Source organism: Pongo pygmaeus, chromosome 3 (assembly GCF_028885625.2).
Source record: "Pongo pygmaeus isolate AG05252 chromosome 3, NHGRI_mPonPyg2-v2.0_pri, whole genome shotgun sequence".
Classification (NCBI taxonomy): Eukaryota; Metazoa; Chordata; class Mammalia; order Primates; family Hominidae; genus Pongo; species Pongo pygmaeus.
The window spans coordinates 3,379,299-3,396,673 of NC_072376.2; the positions used below are offsets into that span (position 1 = coordinate 3,379,299).

The 17,375-nt window shown below is 45.0% G+C and overlaps 1 protein-coding gene across 4 annotated transcripts in view; it reads left to right on the forward strand.

Annotated features, from left to right (window-relative positions):
• Positions 1-17,375, forward strand: part of RGS12 (regulator of G protein signaling 12) — a 148,313-nt gene that overhangs the window by 42,955 nt on the left and 87,983 nt on the right. For all 4 annotated transcript variants that reach the window (XR_008502063.2, XM_054484919.2, XM_054484920.2 and 1 more), the window contains exon 3: positions 6,659-6,775. Coding sequence is in view for 3 of the 4 variants with exons in the window: in XM_054484919.2 (XP_054340894.1) it covers positions 6,659-6,775 (117 nt within the window). In the remaining variant the exon portion in view is untranslated. The remainder of the gene's footprint in view (positions 1-6,658; positions 6,776-17,375) is intronic.

Here is a 17,375-nt window from a genome sequence, read left to right on the forward strand (position 1 = left end):
AAATCTGACTCCTCGTAAGTCTCTATATTGCCTCTTTTTGGAAATACCTTTGGATGATCTGGTCTCTCTTTTAAGCTACGTACTCTCTTGCATACAGTCTATTTGTTCAGTAAGTATTCATTGAGTACTTGGTATGCAGCAAGCACTGTGGGAGGGCTGGGGGTGTAGTCGTGACCAGGACATGGTCCTTGCCCCACTGGGGCTTATGGACTAGTGTTTATTTAGACCGAATTGGTTAGGAATTTTTAGTTCTAGCAGTGTGGGTAACGAAAGAAAAAATATATAAATTGCATTACATCAAATGTAAAAACTCTACGCATTAAAAAACGCAACCCACAGAATGAAGGCAACCCACAGAATGGGAGAAAACATTTGCAAGCCATGTATCTGATATGGAGTTAATATGCAGAGTCTGTAGAGAACTCCTATGACTCAGCAACAAGAACAAACAACCCAGTTAAAAAATGGGCAAAAATCCAGTGTGAATTCTGTGAAGTAGAAAAGAAAATAAAGAGAAATTAAAATAAAAAAAATGGGCAAAGATCCAGTGTGAAACTGTGAAGTAGAAAAAAAAAATGAAGAAAAAGAAAAATTAAAAAATGAGCAAAGGACTTGAATAGACGTTTCTCCAAAGAAGATACACAAGTAGTCAATGAGCACATGGAAGGATGCCCAGCATCATCAATTATTAGGCCATCGCCAACTAAACACACAGTGAGGCAGCACCTCACGCTCCTTGGGGTGGCTACTGTGAAACAACTGCCACCACTACCACAAGAGAGAAAAATGACCCGTGTTGGGCAGGATGCGGAGGAGTTGGAGTCCTGGCTCACTGCTGGGAATGCCAAGTGCTGCAGCCACCGTGGGATACAGTGTGGCAGCTCCTCAAAAAACAAACAGTACAATGACCGCATGGCCCACAATCCTATTTCTACGTATATACCCAAAGAATTGAAATCAAGGTCTTGAGGAGATGCTCTTTATACACATGTTCGTAGCAGCATTATTTGCAATAGCTGAAAGGCAGAAGCCACCCAGATGTCCGTCATCAGGTGATGGGTAAACACAGTGTGGTCCATCCATACCGCGGAATATTATTCAGCCTTGAAGAGGAAGGACATTCTGACACAGGCTACAACATGGATGACCCTTGAGGACACCATGCTCAGCGAAATCAGCCAGTCACAGAAGGACCAACACTATCCAATTCCACTTACATGGGATTCCTAGAGCAGTCAAATTCATAGAGACAGAAAGCGGGAGAGGGGGTCTGGGGGAGGGGAATGGAGAGTGCGTGTTAAATGGGGGCAGAGCTTCATTCTGGGAAGATGAAAAGTTCTGGAGGACGGTGGTGATGCTTGCATAACAGTACGAACACACCTAATGCTACTGAGCCAGCTAACATGGTAAATTTTATGTTATCTGGATTTTAAAATCAGATTGAATAAATATTTTGAAAGTTTAATAAAAAACAGCAGTGCAGTAGTACAGCAGGAGCTGGGTATTGTCCCAGGTCAGCCACGAGCTGTGTGACCTTGCGCGGACTTGCTTCCCCGACTTCCTGGTTCTCATCTGTGGATGGAGGTGTTGGAACGGTTCTAGTGCCAAAATGATTCTTCTCTCCGAACTGATGGTCGCATGGGATGATTCATTGTTTTGTTTTGTTTTGTTTTGTTTGAGACAGAGTTTTGCTCTTGTTGCTCAGGCTGGAGTGCAGTGGCATGATCTCAGCTCACTGCAACCTCTGCCTCCCGGGCTCAAGCGATTCTCCTGCCTCAGCCTTCTGAGTAGCTGGGATTACAGGCATGCGCCACCATGCCTGTCTAATTTTGTATTTTTAGTAGAGACAGGGTTTCTCCATGTTGGTCAGGCTGATCTTGAACTCCCGACCTCAGGTGGTCCACCCGCCTCAGCCACCCAAAGAGTTGGGATTACAGGTGTGAGCCACTGTGCCCAGCAATTCATTGTTGGCACCGAGAGTGGCCAAGAAATTTGGTACCTGAGCAGGGGGTGAGGTTCTACCCTTCCCCTCCCCTCATTTCTAGTGGTTTTACTTTGGAGGGAACCCGATGCTTTTCTGGGCCTGTCTGTGGTAGTAATGCTGGTTGACCGGCCGTCCCTTGGGACCCTGTAGCCAGGCAGGTTGATTGGCCTGAGACCCTTGGTTCTCCCTGAAGCCGGCTGGCTCATGCTGGCTTACCGCATCCTGGATGCCTGGGAGCCAGGCTGACCAGGCTCTGTGGGTGGCAGGCGGTGTCTGCTCCACTTAGTGCCCTTGAGTGCTGGGTGTGGTGGCCGAAGGCTGGACGGTGGAGATGGTGCCCTGGGGGCCACCTGTCTTCTCAACTTAAAAGCTGGAGTTTGAAACAAGTGGCCTTTTGGGCCATTTTTATTGTTGACTTCCCTGTTTAGTGCTCTTTGGGGAAGAGTCAAGATTATGTCACACCAGCAGGGGGTGCTAAATTGGCGGTGATGGTCTGAATTTATTAATTTACAAAACTTTGTCAATTTGAGAAACACGAATAAATGCTGGTCTCTCCCAGCTGTGGAAATGTCACATCTGTTACTGGCCCTCGTTCCATGAGTTGATTTAGTTCTTTGCAAGAATTGTTTTCTGTCTGCTTGTTAGACTTTTTCTTTCTCCTTTACATCTCCAAAGCACACAGCGCATCCACGTGTGGCCAGGCATCAGACATCCTTTCTTTTGCCTGTGCTAGGAGCAAGTTTCAAGGCTGACTGTGGAAGGGCCGCTCACCCGGGGCGTGGTCAGGGCTGCCAGGTGTGGTGGCTCACACCTGTAATCTCAGCACTTTGGGATGCTGAGGTGAGTGATTGCTTGAGCCCAGGAGTTTCAGATCAGCGTGGGCAACATAGCAAGACCCAGTCTCTACAAAAAATACAAACGTTAGCCGGGCATGGTGGCACATGCCTGTGGTCCCAGCTACTCAGGAGGCTGAGGTGGGAGGATCGCTTGAGCCTGGGAGGTCACGGCTGCTGTGAGCCATGAGCATACCTCTCCCTCCAGCCTGGGCGACAGAGTGAGATCCTGTCTCAAAAAAAAAAAATTAAACTCTCTTATCACGGTCCATCTAAATAACAGAGAGAGGCTCTCTGAAAGAAATAATGTTTATCTGGGAGCAGGGCATTGGAGTGGGCAGATACTTGCCATGGTCTAGACAGTGCATAGCTGGGGAGGCCAAAGAAGACAAAGGCTTTTAAAGGAAAAATGAGGATCACATGATTGTTTTGAGATAATTATCCTTGCGACAAGGATCAGCACCAAGGATGATATCAGGCTGGAGGTGGGCGGGCGGTTGCTGGGCAGATGTCTTCACAGTGTGTTTGGAGTGAGGCTGTGATGGCCTGTGTGCACGGCTGTGGTTTGCACAGTCTTTGTGATGGATTTGTTATTCCCAGGCATACTAATGTGTGAGCCCTCCCTTCACGGCCCTCCCCAGCTCTGTTTGTTAGGGTTTTTAACACAAGTGACTCATTTTGATTCTGACAGCCTTAATCTCACAAAGCCATGGGTTCATTCCCCACCCTTCCCAAGAGCAGAAAATACAGAATAGCAGATCTGTAATGAGAACAAAGTCACTCATTGCTTTAGCAGTGGACTGAACATTTCCCGTTATTGCTGTTGCCGTAACACACGTCTGCATGCCATACAGGCGCCCTGTGCTCCCCATTGTTGGGCACCGTGTTGTGGCCTCCGTGTCGTGTGTCTCACGAGCACTGCCCAGCACCTTCTCAGGCCTCCCCTCTGCTGGGGCCGCACACCTGCCAGGAGCCGGGTGCTGTGCTAGGCAGCAAGTTTTCAGACAGCATCAGACAAAGCGAAGGGGTCTGCTGCTGCCGTCCCATGGCAGTCCCCTGGGGGAGGTTCCTCATGGCTGACAGCGGTGTCACTGGTGGGAAGAAAAGACCCAAAGACTGGGAGAGAGGACGCTGGGGAGTCTAACTTAGACGGGGGCTTAAAGGTCTCTTACAAGAGGGATTGTTTGGGTCGAGGGGTCAGGGGAGGGAACATGCACGAAGGCCATGAGGCAAGCGCCCAGGGGAGCCCCTGCCAGCAGCACAGAGCGTCACGTGGGAGCCTCTGAGGGCACCAAGCCTGGCTAGCATGGGGCAGGCATGGGAACAGGACCACCAGCGGGGAGGCCAGATGTGTACCAGGCTGGGTCGTGGGTCTGCAAGGGGATTGCTATGTTCCAGGTACATTTTATAGCTTGGGTCAGCTGTGGGCACATTTTTTGAAAAAGAAATTTCTTAGCCAAGTTTTTTCTCAAGAATCTGCCAGATTCATTAACTTCCTAGCAAGGAACCCAAAAGGTGACCAAACAAGTGCGTGCTTCAGAGAGAACATGAGCCGGAGGGGTGAGAGGAGGGTGTGGACCCAGAGCGTGGACACGGACGCCAGCCTAAGCAGGAGGGAGCAGGGATGGCAATGTATCAGTCACCACAGAAGAGCACGCTGGCAGGACGCTCAAGGTGCCTGCCATTGGGAGCACAGACACCAGGAAGCCACATCTGTGTCCGAATGGGACCACAGGTTCCCTCCAAGGAGTGTCTTACAGGCTGATTTACAGAAGGCAGGAGCTGGCGGGAGCCTGAGCTGAGCCCCGTGGGAGCAGCAGGCAGGTGCAGGCCAGTGCAGTGCGTTCTCCAGCCTCGGAGGTGCGGCGTGCACGGGGGCCTGCTCTTTAGTTTGAAAACAAGCAGTTGTGCCACTAGTGCCTTGGAGTGAGCTGGCAACTGTGGCGCCTCAGCTTGGTGTGTGCTTGACACCTGTGCTGGCCGGTCCATCTGGCACCTGGCCGCTGTGCTTCTAGGCCTCCGCCTGCCAGCTGCCCTCTGCTGGGCATCGCCACTTTCAGGATGATAGCCTTAGAGCCTTCTCTCGGCCTGGCGGGGGCCCAGTGGTGGCATCCCTCCCCGAGCATCCTCGCGTGTTCCCGGCAGCCACAGCCCCTGGGTGCTGGACCTCTCACCTGCCAAGAGGATAGTGAAGCCCCTCTGCCCGTCTTTAGGGGGTGTGGGCGGAGGGGAGGGTGGAGAGATGGGGGTGTGGGCAGGGACGAGGGTGGAGAGATGGGGGTGTGGGGGGAGGGAGGGTGGAGAGATGGGGGTATGAGGGGGAGGGGACAAGGGTGGAGAGATGGGGGTGTGAGGGGAGGGAGGGTGGAGAGATGGGGGTGTGGGTGGAGGGGAGGGTGGAGAGATGGGGGTATAGGGGGAGGGGACAAGGGTGGAGAGATGGGGTGTGGGTGGAGGGGAGGGTGGAGAGATGGGGGTGTGGGGGGAGGGAGGGTGGAGAGATGGGGGTGTGGGTGGAGGGGAGGATGGAGAGAGGGGGGTGTGGGGGGAGGGAGGGTGGAGAGATGGGGGTGTGGGCGGAGGGGAGGGTGGAGAGATGAGGGTGTGGGGAGGGGACAAGGGTGGAGAGATGGGGGTGTGGGGGGAGGGAGGGTGGAGAGATGAGGCTGTGGGGGGAGGGAGGATGGAGAGATAGGGATGTGGACAGAAGGGAGGGTGGAGGATGGAGGTGTGGGCAGAGGGTAGACGGCTGCAGAGGCCCCGGGGTGTGGGGTGGTGTGGGGCTGGGCCGTGACAATGGGTGGGGTAGGAAGGACTTTTCAGTTGAGGAGGGAGACCCAGGCGGTAATGGGTCTGAGGACATGATGGAGTGTGTGGGGTGTGTCAGCGTGGTAGGCAAGGAGAGGAGAGAGGCGGGAGGGCGGTCTGCTCCATCTGCTTCCAGGAAGGTGCAGGCATGCTGTAGGTTTCCCTGGGGACTCTCAAGGAATTGTGGCAAGGTTTTCTACCAGACTCTTATGCAGGTGGAGAGACAAAGTAGCTGCAGAGCCTCGAAATCTTGACATAAACAGGTTCCCTTCCTTCAAGCCCGAAATTGGTCACTTAGGATTCCAAGTCCTCAGGAAAGCAGAGCTCCCAACTGTGATGCTTTTTGTTTTTAAGAGGTGGCGACTGATTTGCTGGAGCCAGCTTCTTGTTTGGGGAAGTGTCTAGCATAATGATAGGCACAACATAGATGTTTGTCGAATTGAATTAATTCTGGTCCTTTCCTGGAGGAAGAGAGACAGGATGTTTTAATAGCCGGTTATTTCCTGCACCGGAGTTGGTTGGGTCTTCAGACAGCAGCTGAATGCTTAGGGATTCTTTCATTTCCTAAAGTGCTTACAAACTTATGAAAAAGCACGACTTTGCTGAAAACCTGCCTTCATCTTTACTAATCGTCATACTAATCATCATACTAATCATCTTTACTCTTAATGTACTGTGTCCACTTTCCAGGCACCCTTGCACGTGATTTCATTTGATCTGGGTAACAGCCTTGTGGGGTGGGCTGCCGTCATCCTGTTCTGTGTTTACAGAGGTGGAGGCTTTTTCAGAGGTACACAGTTGGCAGAGCAAATACTTGACGATCCGAGGATGACTTTTTTTTTTCAATTTTGCATGTTTTTCTTGTATAAAATATACCTAACGTAAGATTTACCCTGGGATGACTTTTAAATCTCTCTTTGTAAAAAGTCTTTGTTCCACAGTATTCCTTGATTTTCTGCTATGCCATGCATTGGACAAGACTAAACATCTCTTTCCAAAAGAATAACCTGATGCCTTTTTTCTTCGTGTTTAGGGCTCAAAATTTGGGCGGGGAACTGGACTCACTCAGCCTTCTCAACGCACGTCTGCTCGGAGATCATTTGGGAGATCCAAGAGATTCAGTATCACTCGCTCCCTTGATGATCTTGAGGTAATTTAATTTTCATTTTTCTTCTTTTCTCCTTCAAGTTTTAAAAAATGCAAATCCACCTTGCAGGTACGTCTGGCTCTTTTTTGAGTCCCTGTGGTCTCCTCCCCCTCTGTAGTGTCCCCTGTTTTCTGGGGGACAGCGTCCCATGCATGTTTGGGGACCTTTCTACCCTGCAATGTGTCTGAGCTGTCACAGGGCTTTCTGGGGTGCTCTTCTGTGTGCCAGACTCCAGTGAACACTTCTAGAAATGAGCTGGTTTAATCCCCACAAAAACTCTGCGAGGTAGGGCCTGTCATTGCCCCCTGAAAGATGGGACGTGATCCACAGACATGGGTAAGTGTCATTTTGTGTGGCTCTTCTATCTGTGTTTCTTTCGTAAAGAACAATGAAAAGATTTTATTTTTATAGCAGTTTTAGGTTTACAGAAAGTAGAGTTCCCTTATGCCCCCACCCACTTGTTAAAAATGCGCCGTCAGGATCATTATGTCCTGCGTTGGTGCGGGTGTTTGTTGCAGTTGACAGGCCAGTGTGGACATTCAATTATTAGCTCAGGTCCACAGCTCACACGAGGGCTCCTGCCCATGCTGTCCTCTCTATGGGTTTGAACAAATGTCCTGTGCCGTGCACCCACCGCTGTGTATCACCAAGAAAGCTGCCGCTCTGGAAATCCTCTGTGCCCTGCCTGTTTACCCTGCACCCCCCGCCTTGAACACTGACAACCACTGATCCTTTGACTGTCTCATTTGGCATGTTTAAAAAAATTTTATACAGGTGCAGCTATATTCTATGTCTTCTTATTAATGTCTTATTCTAGAACGTGTCATGTTTTCAAGATTTACTCCTGGACTTTCAGTCCAGTCGTTTTACTTGCTGTATGGCATTCTGCTATGAGTATATGGTGATGATTGATGCCTTCCGCTATCGATAGACACTCAGTGGGAGTGGGAGAGAGTCTGCCCTTACGGCATTCTTGTGCATATCTCCTTCAGCGCATGTGGGATGGGCGAGAGTGTTCTTAGCCGGGAAGGATCTGCGTGAGTGGTGTGGCCAGGCTCTGTCCACAGTGACTGCTCCAGCTCCTGCTCTTCCAGGAGAAAAGGTGGTTTCAGAGATGGCAGGGGTCCTGGGGATTGGCACGTTGTGGCTGCAAATAGGAATCTGCTCTTGGATGGCCTGTTTAGCTTTGTTCTCTCTGGGGAACTCGAGGGCAGGTCAGGGCTAGCGTGCTGTATCTGGGCGGGCAGCAATCAGAATTGGCTGCAATGGGGTGCCCATGCTGCTGATGAAGACTCAAAAGGTGTGTGTGCTACCTAAGGCAGGGCCTAGCTTGAGGCTGAGGACCCCGGGACCATTTTTGGCTCATACTGCCATGCTGAGCTGACCATCTGTGCACGAGTCCTGTTCATTTTCCTCCTTTTCTGTTGGTCATGAGGAACTCACCATGTGGCCCTAGGTGTGGGCTGACAGAGCTGTGCTGGTGCCCTGATGAATGATATGTGGGTCTGGGCCACGTGCTCTGCACAACCTGCCCCTTCCCTGCTGGATGTAAACTTCTATCTCATGGTGGATTGCTGCCAGGTGTGCCCCATGCCAGGGTCAGTGCCATGCTCCTGATAGACAGCTCCAGTGTCTAATCACGGGTGTCCCCAGTGGATGCTCCATCTCCACCAGGGCCCTGCTGCTTTCCACATGGCGTGTGGTCCCTGCTGTCTTTGCCCCACACCTTAAACTTCCTGGCTGTAAATCTCTTACTGGGGCCAAGGAGGATGGCCCAGGTGGCAGGGCTGCCTGTCCTTTTCTGCGTGGGCCCTGCTTGCTGCTGGCCACCTTCCGTGACTCCTGGGAGAGGGATCTGAGTAGCCTTCCCAAGTGAGGGGTGGTCTGCCTCTTGAGCCCATCGTCCTGAATAACACGGAGGAAGGCTCTCTGTAAGAAAACGATATTTATTAATATTTGGGAATAGGCATTGCAATGAGAATATGCGTGCTGTGGTAAACTATGAATATTCAGGGAGGCCAAGGAAGACAGCAGTTTTTAAAGGAAAAATGAGGAGGATCACAGGATTGTTTTGAGATAATTATCTTATAAGGATGGTACCAGTCCAAGGTTGGACAGCCAGTTGCGGGACAGATGTCCTCGGAGGAATATTTTTGTATGTGAGGCTGAGATGGCCTGTGTGCAAGGTTATGGTTTTGCAGTCTTTTGTGATGGATTTGTTGTCAGCTCTATAAGCATGAGAACCCTCCCTTCCTGGCCTTCTCGGGCTCTGTAACACTTTGTTAGGGTTTTTAATACAAGTGACTCCATTTTCTTTCTGACAACTTTCGCATTTCCCCCTTTTAATTGAGATCTTTCTCCAAAAGCATAGCTGACCAGTCATCCTGCAGTCAGGCTTTGATTGCCCCTTGGTGCTGGGATGGAGCTGTCCCAGTTTGGTGTGGTCTGGTTCCACATCAGCAGGAAGTGCCTGGTGACCAGGAGTCAGTGTCAGAGCTCATTTAGCCACATTTGAGCAACCAGGGAGGTGTGGAGGGAGTGGCCCTCAGGCGCAGTCTACCTGAGTCCACTGTTAAGTACAATTTTGTCTGTTCCATGGGTGTTGGCATCATCTCAACGCGCTGGGCCAGCATGATTCTGTTAGGAGTTGTACTTCTGCAGAGACTTAAGCAACAGATAAAAAATTTAAAAAGGGAAAATGCAGAGTGAAATTAATAATAATATGACAATCCCAGTTTGCATAATGTTTTGAGTCATGAACATAGGCTTAAAGACAACCAGTTGAATAAATCAAATGACCATGGGGAATTGGGTGAGACTTTTTATAATATATGGCCTGTTTCCTTTTTTGGTGTGTGTGTATTTTTTCCTTTTTGTGGAGAATGGGATTTCTCATGTTGCCCAGGCAGATCTTGAATGCCTGGGCTCAATCTATCTTCCCGCCTCTGCTGAGATTACAGGCATGAGCCACCATGCCCAGACCTGTTTTCTTATTTTGGGTATATGGGCCTTAATTTTCCCAGAAGAATTTATCCAGGTGTAGCATGTAGTATCAGCAATAGCACAGACATTTCCTTCTTTACGCAATGGGTAATGTAGAGCAATTTTATCATCTAGTGTCCCATGACTGAGTTGGATTAAAGCAGAGTGAGCACCAGTTGTATTAGGGATGTTGCCAAAGTCACCCACTAGGTGGACTCAAGGATCTCTCAGGGTTCTATCTAGTTCCCAGCAGAAGCTACTGATTGTGAAATTTCGATTACGCCGTTATTCTGCCGAGTCAAAAAGGTAGGCATTAAGAGGGGTAAATGTCTCTTTATAATATGGAGTCTTGTTCCAGTGCCTTGGAGAAGCTGCCAACAGCATGAAGCTGTCAGCTTCTAGTCCTGTCTTGTGGTCTAAGTGTCTCTGGTTGTGGCATCAGTGGTTTGGTGAACTCTTGGTGTGGCCCACGCATCAGGAATGGGATTTGTCCCTTAACATTCATTTAGTTTCAGCTTATAGGGCTTCAGGAATAGAGTAGTTCTCTGCTTTTAGTAATTCTATGGGAGAAAGTTGGATGGGAGGAAGCTGGAAGAATTGAGCTTGGAAACAGTGCACAGGGCTCCAGTCTAATAACAGGAGTATTGCAGCTTTTCTTCAGAAACATGGCTGCTTCTCTCTACATTGATCACACAAGAAAAAAATCACTCCGATTTTAACAACCTCCTGAGGCTGGGAAGCCAAACCAAGGCAGACTATAGATTTTTCCTACAGTCTTAAGGTTTCTGGGCGTGATAGGAAGTGACAGTTTTTACTTACCCGCTGTAAGGCTAGGAACCCTTGAAGCAGGGTATTCTATGCACGTTCTCAAATTTGAGATTCCAGACAAGGCATTGGGAACAAAACCAGTGGTTTCAGTTGTATCCTGCTATCAAGAGGGAACAGATTTTTTTTTTTTTTTTGTAAATAACCACATTGCCATAAGAATACTTGTGAACAGTTTCCAAATTTTGGAGGGATCGAGGAGGGAGAAAAAGCAAATGTTTTTACTTTTGTTTTCACAGAAGTATACTTTACCAGATTGCTGTAAGTTATAAACAGTTTAAGAAAGATAACATTCTGGCCGGGCATGGTGGCTCACGCCTATAATCCCAGCACTTTGGGAGGCCGAGGTGGGCGGATCACAAGGTCAGGAGATCGAGACCATCCTGGCTAACATGGTGAAACCCCGTCTCTACTAAAAATACAAAAAATTAGCCGGGCGTGGTGGTGGGTGCCTGTAGTCCCAGCTACTCGGGAGGGTGAGGCCGGAGAATGGCGTGAACCTGGGAGGCGAAGTTTGCAATGAGCCGAGATCCTGCCACTGCACTCCAGCCTAGGCAACAGAGCGAGACTCTGTCTCAAAAAAAAAAAAGAAAACATCCTTAGATCTGGAAAGCAAAACATTTAAGTAAAGAACCAACAATGTTTCAAATAAAAGTCATAAAAACATCTCATCAATTATTTAATCTCATGTAATTAATTTTTGTTCTGCTTGATCTTGATAAGTAGTTTCACAAATTCATGTTTCCTTATTAGAGTTCTGAAGAATTTTCATTTAGTCTGTCGATCTTAAAGTTATTAGAAACCTGTATTTAAGCGTACTTCTTAGAGTCTTTTCCATGAATCTGATTGCAAATGCTTTTAGAGAAAAATCAAAACAATAACAATGGATAAGAAAAACAGAATAGCTATGGTTTAAAATCTGGTGGAAGTTCATTATAATTAGCAATTGACAAGGAAATCTGGCTATTTCTGTAGCATACAACATAATAAGCAGAGTTATGGCATATTAGGTTTCTGAGAGTTTTATACAGTTTTGGAACATTCCTATAAAAACACACCCATAAATGTAACTGAAAGAAGGTCTAGCATCACATATCATTTTACAGTGTTTTTTATACAATTTACCAGATAAGCCTAATCATTTACTGTATAAGATGAGAGATACGTCCTTTGAGGCTCTCCAGGAGCTTGACTGGAAAATACTAAAGCTAATTATGGGTCAAAAAGATTTAATTTAGAATTTATATCTTGGGGAAGCCCATCAAAATGCCAAAAGATTTAAAACGCCTGATCAAAACAGGAGCCCAGGTCACTATTAGATAATAGTCATTCATTTAACCAGAATGAGAAAGACTTCAAAAGCAACACAGGGAGTTCCATGAATGTAAATAAGCAAACAACCCACTCAAAACTCAGTTTTCCTAAAAAATAAAAAACTTAATAAAGACAACACAGGAAATTATCTTGATAAAACATAAAATCTTTGTTTCGTAGGCCAGTTACCAAAAAGGTAAAGAAAAACCTCCTGTGGTGTGATTGCTTCTCCTCATGGGAAGCCCATCTGGTTTGCCTGGAAGTAGAACCTGATGAAAAGTACTTGAATTTAACGAGACATAGGAAGAGTGTGTCCAAGGTTATGAGTGCGCGCCATATTATAGAGGAATGTAAATGTGACAGTTAGTGGCTTGAGCAGGGCAGTACAGGGCTCTAAGTCACAGCATGGGAAGTTTTCTGGTTCCACGGAACAATTCAGGCACATCCAGAAAAGCAGAATGTACAGAATTGAGTTATACAGGTGGAAAACAGTGCGTCAGACCATAATAACAGAGTTAAAACTGGAGAAAAAAGTTACAGGAGCTGACGAAAAAGTTGAAGGAAAGAGTCCTTGCCCTAGCCAAGCAAGCAGCTGCAGCTTCTCAAGGGGAGAGAGCGGAAGGCAGTGATATGCGGCCAGCAGGTCACATGCAGCAAGGCCAAGCCCAAGCCGAGGCTCTCAGATTCACCTCGAGAGGAAGACTCTGCCTGGAGAATTGAAATTGCCATTCTAAATGAAGACAGCATTTCTAACCTCAAACAAGGGAAATTAGATGGAGACTAAAATGGAAAAAAGCTGCAGTTCAGAAGCTTGTTTTATAAACGTACTTCAGAATTAAAAATCAAAACGTCCTGCAGTTTTACTAATAGGCAATCAATACTTCAAGAAAACCCTGTTGTTCTAACATAAGCGACCACGTTTTTTGCTTTGTATTAGTGTATTTTTAATGTTAAAGCTTGGTCTTTAGAAAGACTTACACATAATTTTCTTCTAATTATAACCAACTTAATCATATAAAATTTATTTCATAAGTTTATCTTTCACAGACTTTTATGACCGATATAGGCCTTTGATGACATCCTTAAGCCTTTCTGCTTTGTTCTGTACTTCCTCTTTCTTAAAAAAACAGGCATTTTACTTTAGGACAAAAATTTACCACACAGGAGTCTTTCTTATACAAAATTATTCACTTTTGTTTTTAACCTTCCTTACTAAAATACATCTACATACCTATAACTTTCTTCACCTCTCTCTCTCTCTCTCTCCTACTTAGTGGCTTCTTTCTCTTTTCTTTCTAAATCCATATTTTGAAACAAATTTTAAATAATCTCCAAACTAGACAAAATTACTCTTTTTTTAATAAAGAACACATTTTTATTCCTCTCATAATGTTTCTCATCAGAAACATACCTTACTTTTCGTATACTTTGTATACTGAAATATATATATATATTAGAATTTTAACTCTTAGTAATCATAATTTTTAGTGAAAACCTTGGAATCTGTATTTTATAGATGAGAACCATTTTATAATTTTTGGAAACATGTTTTCCCATAACATAATTACTTTGTGTATTAACAGGCAAAAATATATTTAGTCCTTCTCTAAAATTTAATAAGCCAAGAACAAACTTACATTTGTGTTCAGCAATGTTTGTTTTAGTACTTTATCTTATATGGAAATGACTTAGACATTTTATGAGTATCATTTAATTTAACATAGCGTAACTTTAAGATTTCAGATTACATGACAGCTTATTTATAAGCACTTTCCCATCTACGTTTATGTAATTTATTTATTTTTAATAATTATACCTAGGTTACTTATGAAAACTGAGATATTAGAAAAAGCTAGTCTTCATTTCAAGTTATTTCCGTTTTCACCATTTGTATAGCCTATGAGTATCAGGTTTTCACCTGAGAAACTTAAATATAGGGGTATTTTGCTGATAACACAGAAGATACAGCAATTTTAATTAAACTAACAGTGTTAGTCTTAGTCATTAAAAAGTTATACAAATAAAGATAATTGTGTGTTCAGTCTGGATTTATACTTTTATAACCTTGAGACATCTAGCAGAGATAAATATAATCCTGTCTGACCAGTAAAGCCAGGCAAAAATGTATGCTGACAGTTTTGAAGACACTTCTATTTTTATTTTATCAACAAATTTAAAACCAATTTATTTATCCAAGATTTACTTAAGTCAGCTGGGTGTGGTGGCTCATGCCTATAATCCTAGCACTTTGGGAGGCTGAGGCAAGAGGATTGCTTGAGCCCAGGAGTTTGAGACCAGCCTGGGCAACATGGCAAGATCCCATCTCTATAAAAAATAAAAAAATTAGGCAGGTATGATGGTACACACCTGTAGTCCCAGCTACTCAAGAGGCTGAGGTGGAAGGATCACTTGAGCCCAGGAGGTTGAAGCCGCAGTGAGCCATGTTTGTCCCACTGCACCCCAGCCTGGGTGACGGAGAAAGAACCTATCTCAAAAAAACAAAAAACAAACAAAAAAGATTTATTTAAGTCACACGAACTGAAAAGCATTTGTGTTAATTATTATATATTTTATATGAGTTCTTGTTTAAGCCAATCCAAGTAGAATTTCTTAAGGGATTTCTGGCTAACTATGTCAGATTTTGTCATGTAGATGCAACATACAATATGTGTAAACATACATAAAAGCATATACAGACACAAATAAAGATCTTATGGCTTTCATTTTAGAATTTTGGTCATGAAACAGCAAAACATAGTAATACAAATTCACTGGTTTATAAAAGATAGTTGGATCAAATTATATTTTTGACAAAATGGAACTTTTATCCATGGCTAAGTTCTGTTTACCCTGATAAGTAATTAATGAAGGCTATGGACCAGAATTTTGGATAAAGCAGTTTTCATAGCAGTTTGACTTTAAAAACCTTTTAATCCTTTTTTCAGATTCAAATGAATTTAGGGTTGAATATTCAAATGTTTACATTTTAGCTAGGCCTAGCTAAATTGTATTAAAAAAACCCAAAATTTTCAAGTTGTCTTGAATTAGTAGCAAATCTTTTTGTTTGCTTGCTTTTTTTGGCTCTTAAGTGTCAGACAAAATAATTTTTATGTCAGACAGAGATACCTTATAGTATTGCTCTGAGCTTAAGATTTTAACCTGTTTGATCTGATAGCCCTTAGCTTATATAAACATTTATAAAGCTTTTTTTTAGAATATCGATTTTTCAATTAACTTTTTTACCACCCTAAGCAATTGTTAGACAAACCTAAATTTACATTTCCAAAAGGTGTCTGCATTGTTGGTTGCCATAGATTTGGCATAATTTATAAAGCCATTAGTTTGAAAGCCCTTTAACACTTAAAAGAAAATCTTAGTTTCCATAAGCAATGAGTTTATCTTAATGCTGGCAGAAAAGTCATCAGATTCAAAGTTGGCAGAAAAAAGAGATGGAGAGTTAACCCTGTAGTTAGTTGCAGTTTTTAACAAGCTTAGATAGAAAATGGCCGTCCAGTGCTGCGTTTTTCCTGATGTAGTTTGCCCGTCACCACACAAGAACGGACCACAGTATAGCTGGCCAGTGTCCCAGAAGACCTGGTGTGCCTCAATGTTTAAGAATCCCATTTCATTTCTTATTAATCTCTCAAGAGCAAAGAAAATCCTATAAACTGTCAGGGAGTTTAGACTGGTGCCTTATGTGGTGCTGACTGCCCTTGTTAATTGGCCATCCTGTACCCATTATTTAGAATCTTTATTTTTGCTCTCAGGTCCTGGCCAGAATCAAGCAAGGGAAAAAAGAGCCAAATCATATACAGATATGGGTAAGCAAATCAAAATGAAACAAAAAATAAGTGTGTTCACAGAAATTTTAAGCCAGGCATGCAGTCCAAACAAAACATTAAACCGGGTGTGCAGAACCAGACAGAATATAAATTCTGTAGTAACCAGAGGGACATTGTCCTTATACCAGAAGGGGCTTGCCAGAAGAGACAAAAGGTCTTTTATCATCCCAGACAGATGCAAGGTCCTTTATTAAGGTCCTTTATTAACTCAGATCCCAAATAAAGTAAAAAAGAGCTTCTAACAAAAAATGGGAGGCTTGGTTTGAGAGGAAAGTTTTAAGGGCAGAAGAGGCAAACCATGGAAGCAGAGAGCTCAAAGGGCTCAATTGAGTGCCTCATACCAGTTCCAAGAATTGATGATTCTTTCCACAGGTGATCCTTCTCCACGTCCCACTTCTGACACCATTTATGTCATCCTGAATAACAAATAGGGAGGGAGACTCTCCAAAAGAAAATGGTATTTATTCAGGAATAGGCATTGCGATGGGATACACATGATGGTACACTATGTGCATATTCAGGAAGTAATGGAAGATGAAGGTTTCTAACGGAAAAATGGATATGATTACATAATCGTTTTGAGATAATTTTTCTTGGCTACAAGGATCAGTAACAAGGGTGGCATGATTCTGAGGCTGGACAGGCAGTTGCTAGGCAGATGTCCTCGCAGAGGTAATTTGTGTGTGTGTGTAAGGTTGTTTGGCCTTTGTGCAAGGTTGCAGTTTTCCAGTCTTTTGTGATAAGTCTTGTTATCAGGCATTTGAACCCTCCCTTCCTAACCTTCCCTAGCTCTATTGATCAGGGTTTTTAACATAGTGACTCCGTTTTGAATCTGACAACTTTCACAAACCCAAAAAGGCCTACCAGACATTGGCTTCTGTCTGACAGACAAGAGTTGTGAGTTAAAATAATTTGTCCCTTTCTTTGGAAGGGATGTTTGAGTCCTAAAACTTTGCCGATGGGGCAGGCCACTGGGTCGCTGTAGGTTCTGCCTCATACCCTCCAGAGTGCATGTGGCGTGCTAAGGCCTCCAGCGTACTTGCCGCTTCTTGCTCATCTGCTGCAGTTAGCCGGATGTTAAAAGTATAATGAGCCACTGTGATGTTCTGAGTTGAACCAGATCATACAGGTCCTCTGGGACTACCTTGCTGGAGGGTGGGAGGGTTAATGAGGCCTGGGGCAGGACTACAAACATACACTGCTGCCTATCCTATGTGAGAGTGAACTGAGTTTCATCTTTCTGATAGGAATGGAAAAGAAGGCATTCCTGGATCAGTGTGTGCACACTGCGTCCTGGGGGGATGTTACTGTACTCTAGCAAAGGTACCACATCTGGTACAGCAGCTGTGATTGGCGCTGCTTCTTAGTTAAGTTTGTGGTAGCTCGCTGACATCACTGTGATCCATCTGAACTTTGTAGGACCGGACTGGTATGAGTTAACTTGGGTATGACAGGGACTACCACTTTCACCTTTTTTGAAGTCTTTGAGGATGGTACCAGTCTGGGCTGTTTCTTCCCTGATGTGGCATTGTTTTTCACTAACTGTCTTGGTTTGGGTTGGGGGAAGGAGACTGTGCCACGGGCTTCTCCTTGACTTTTCCAGCTTAGTAGCTCTTACCTAGTGAGTGAAGGAACCAGTG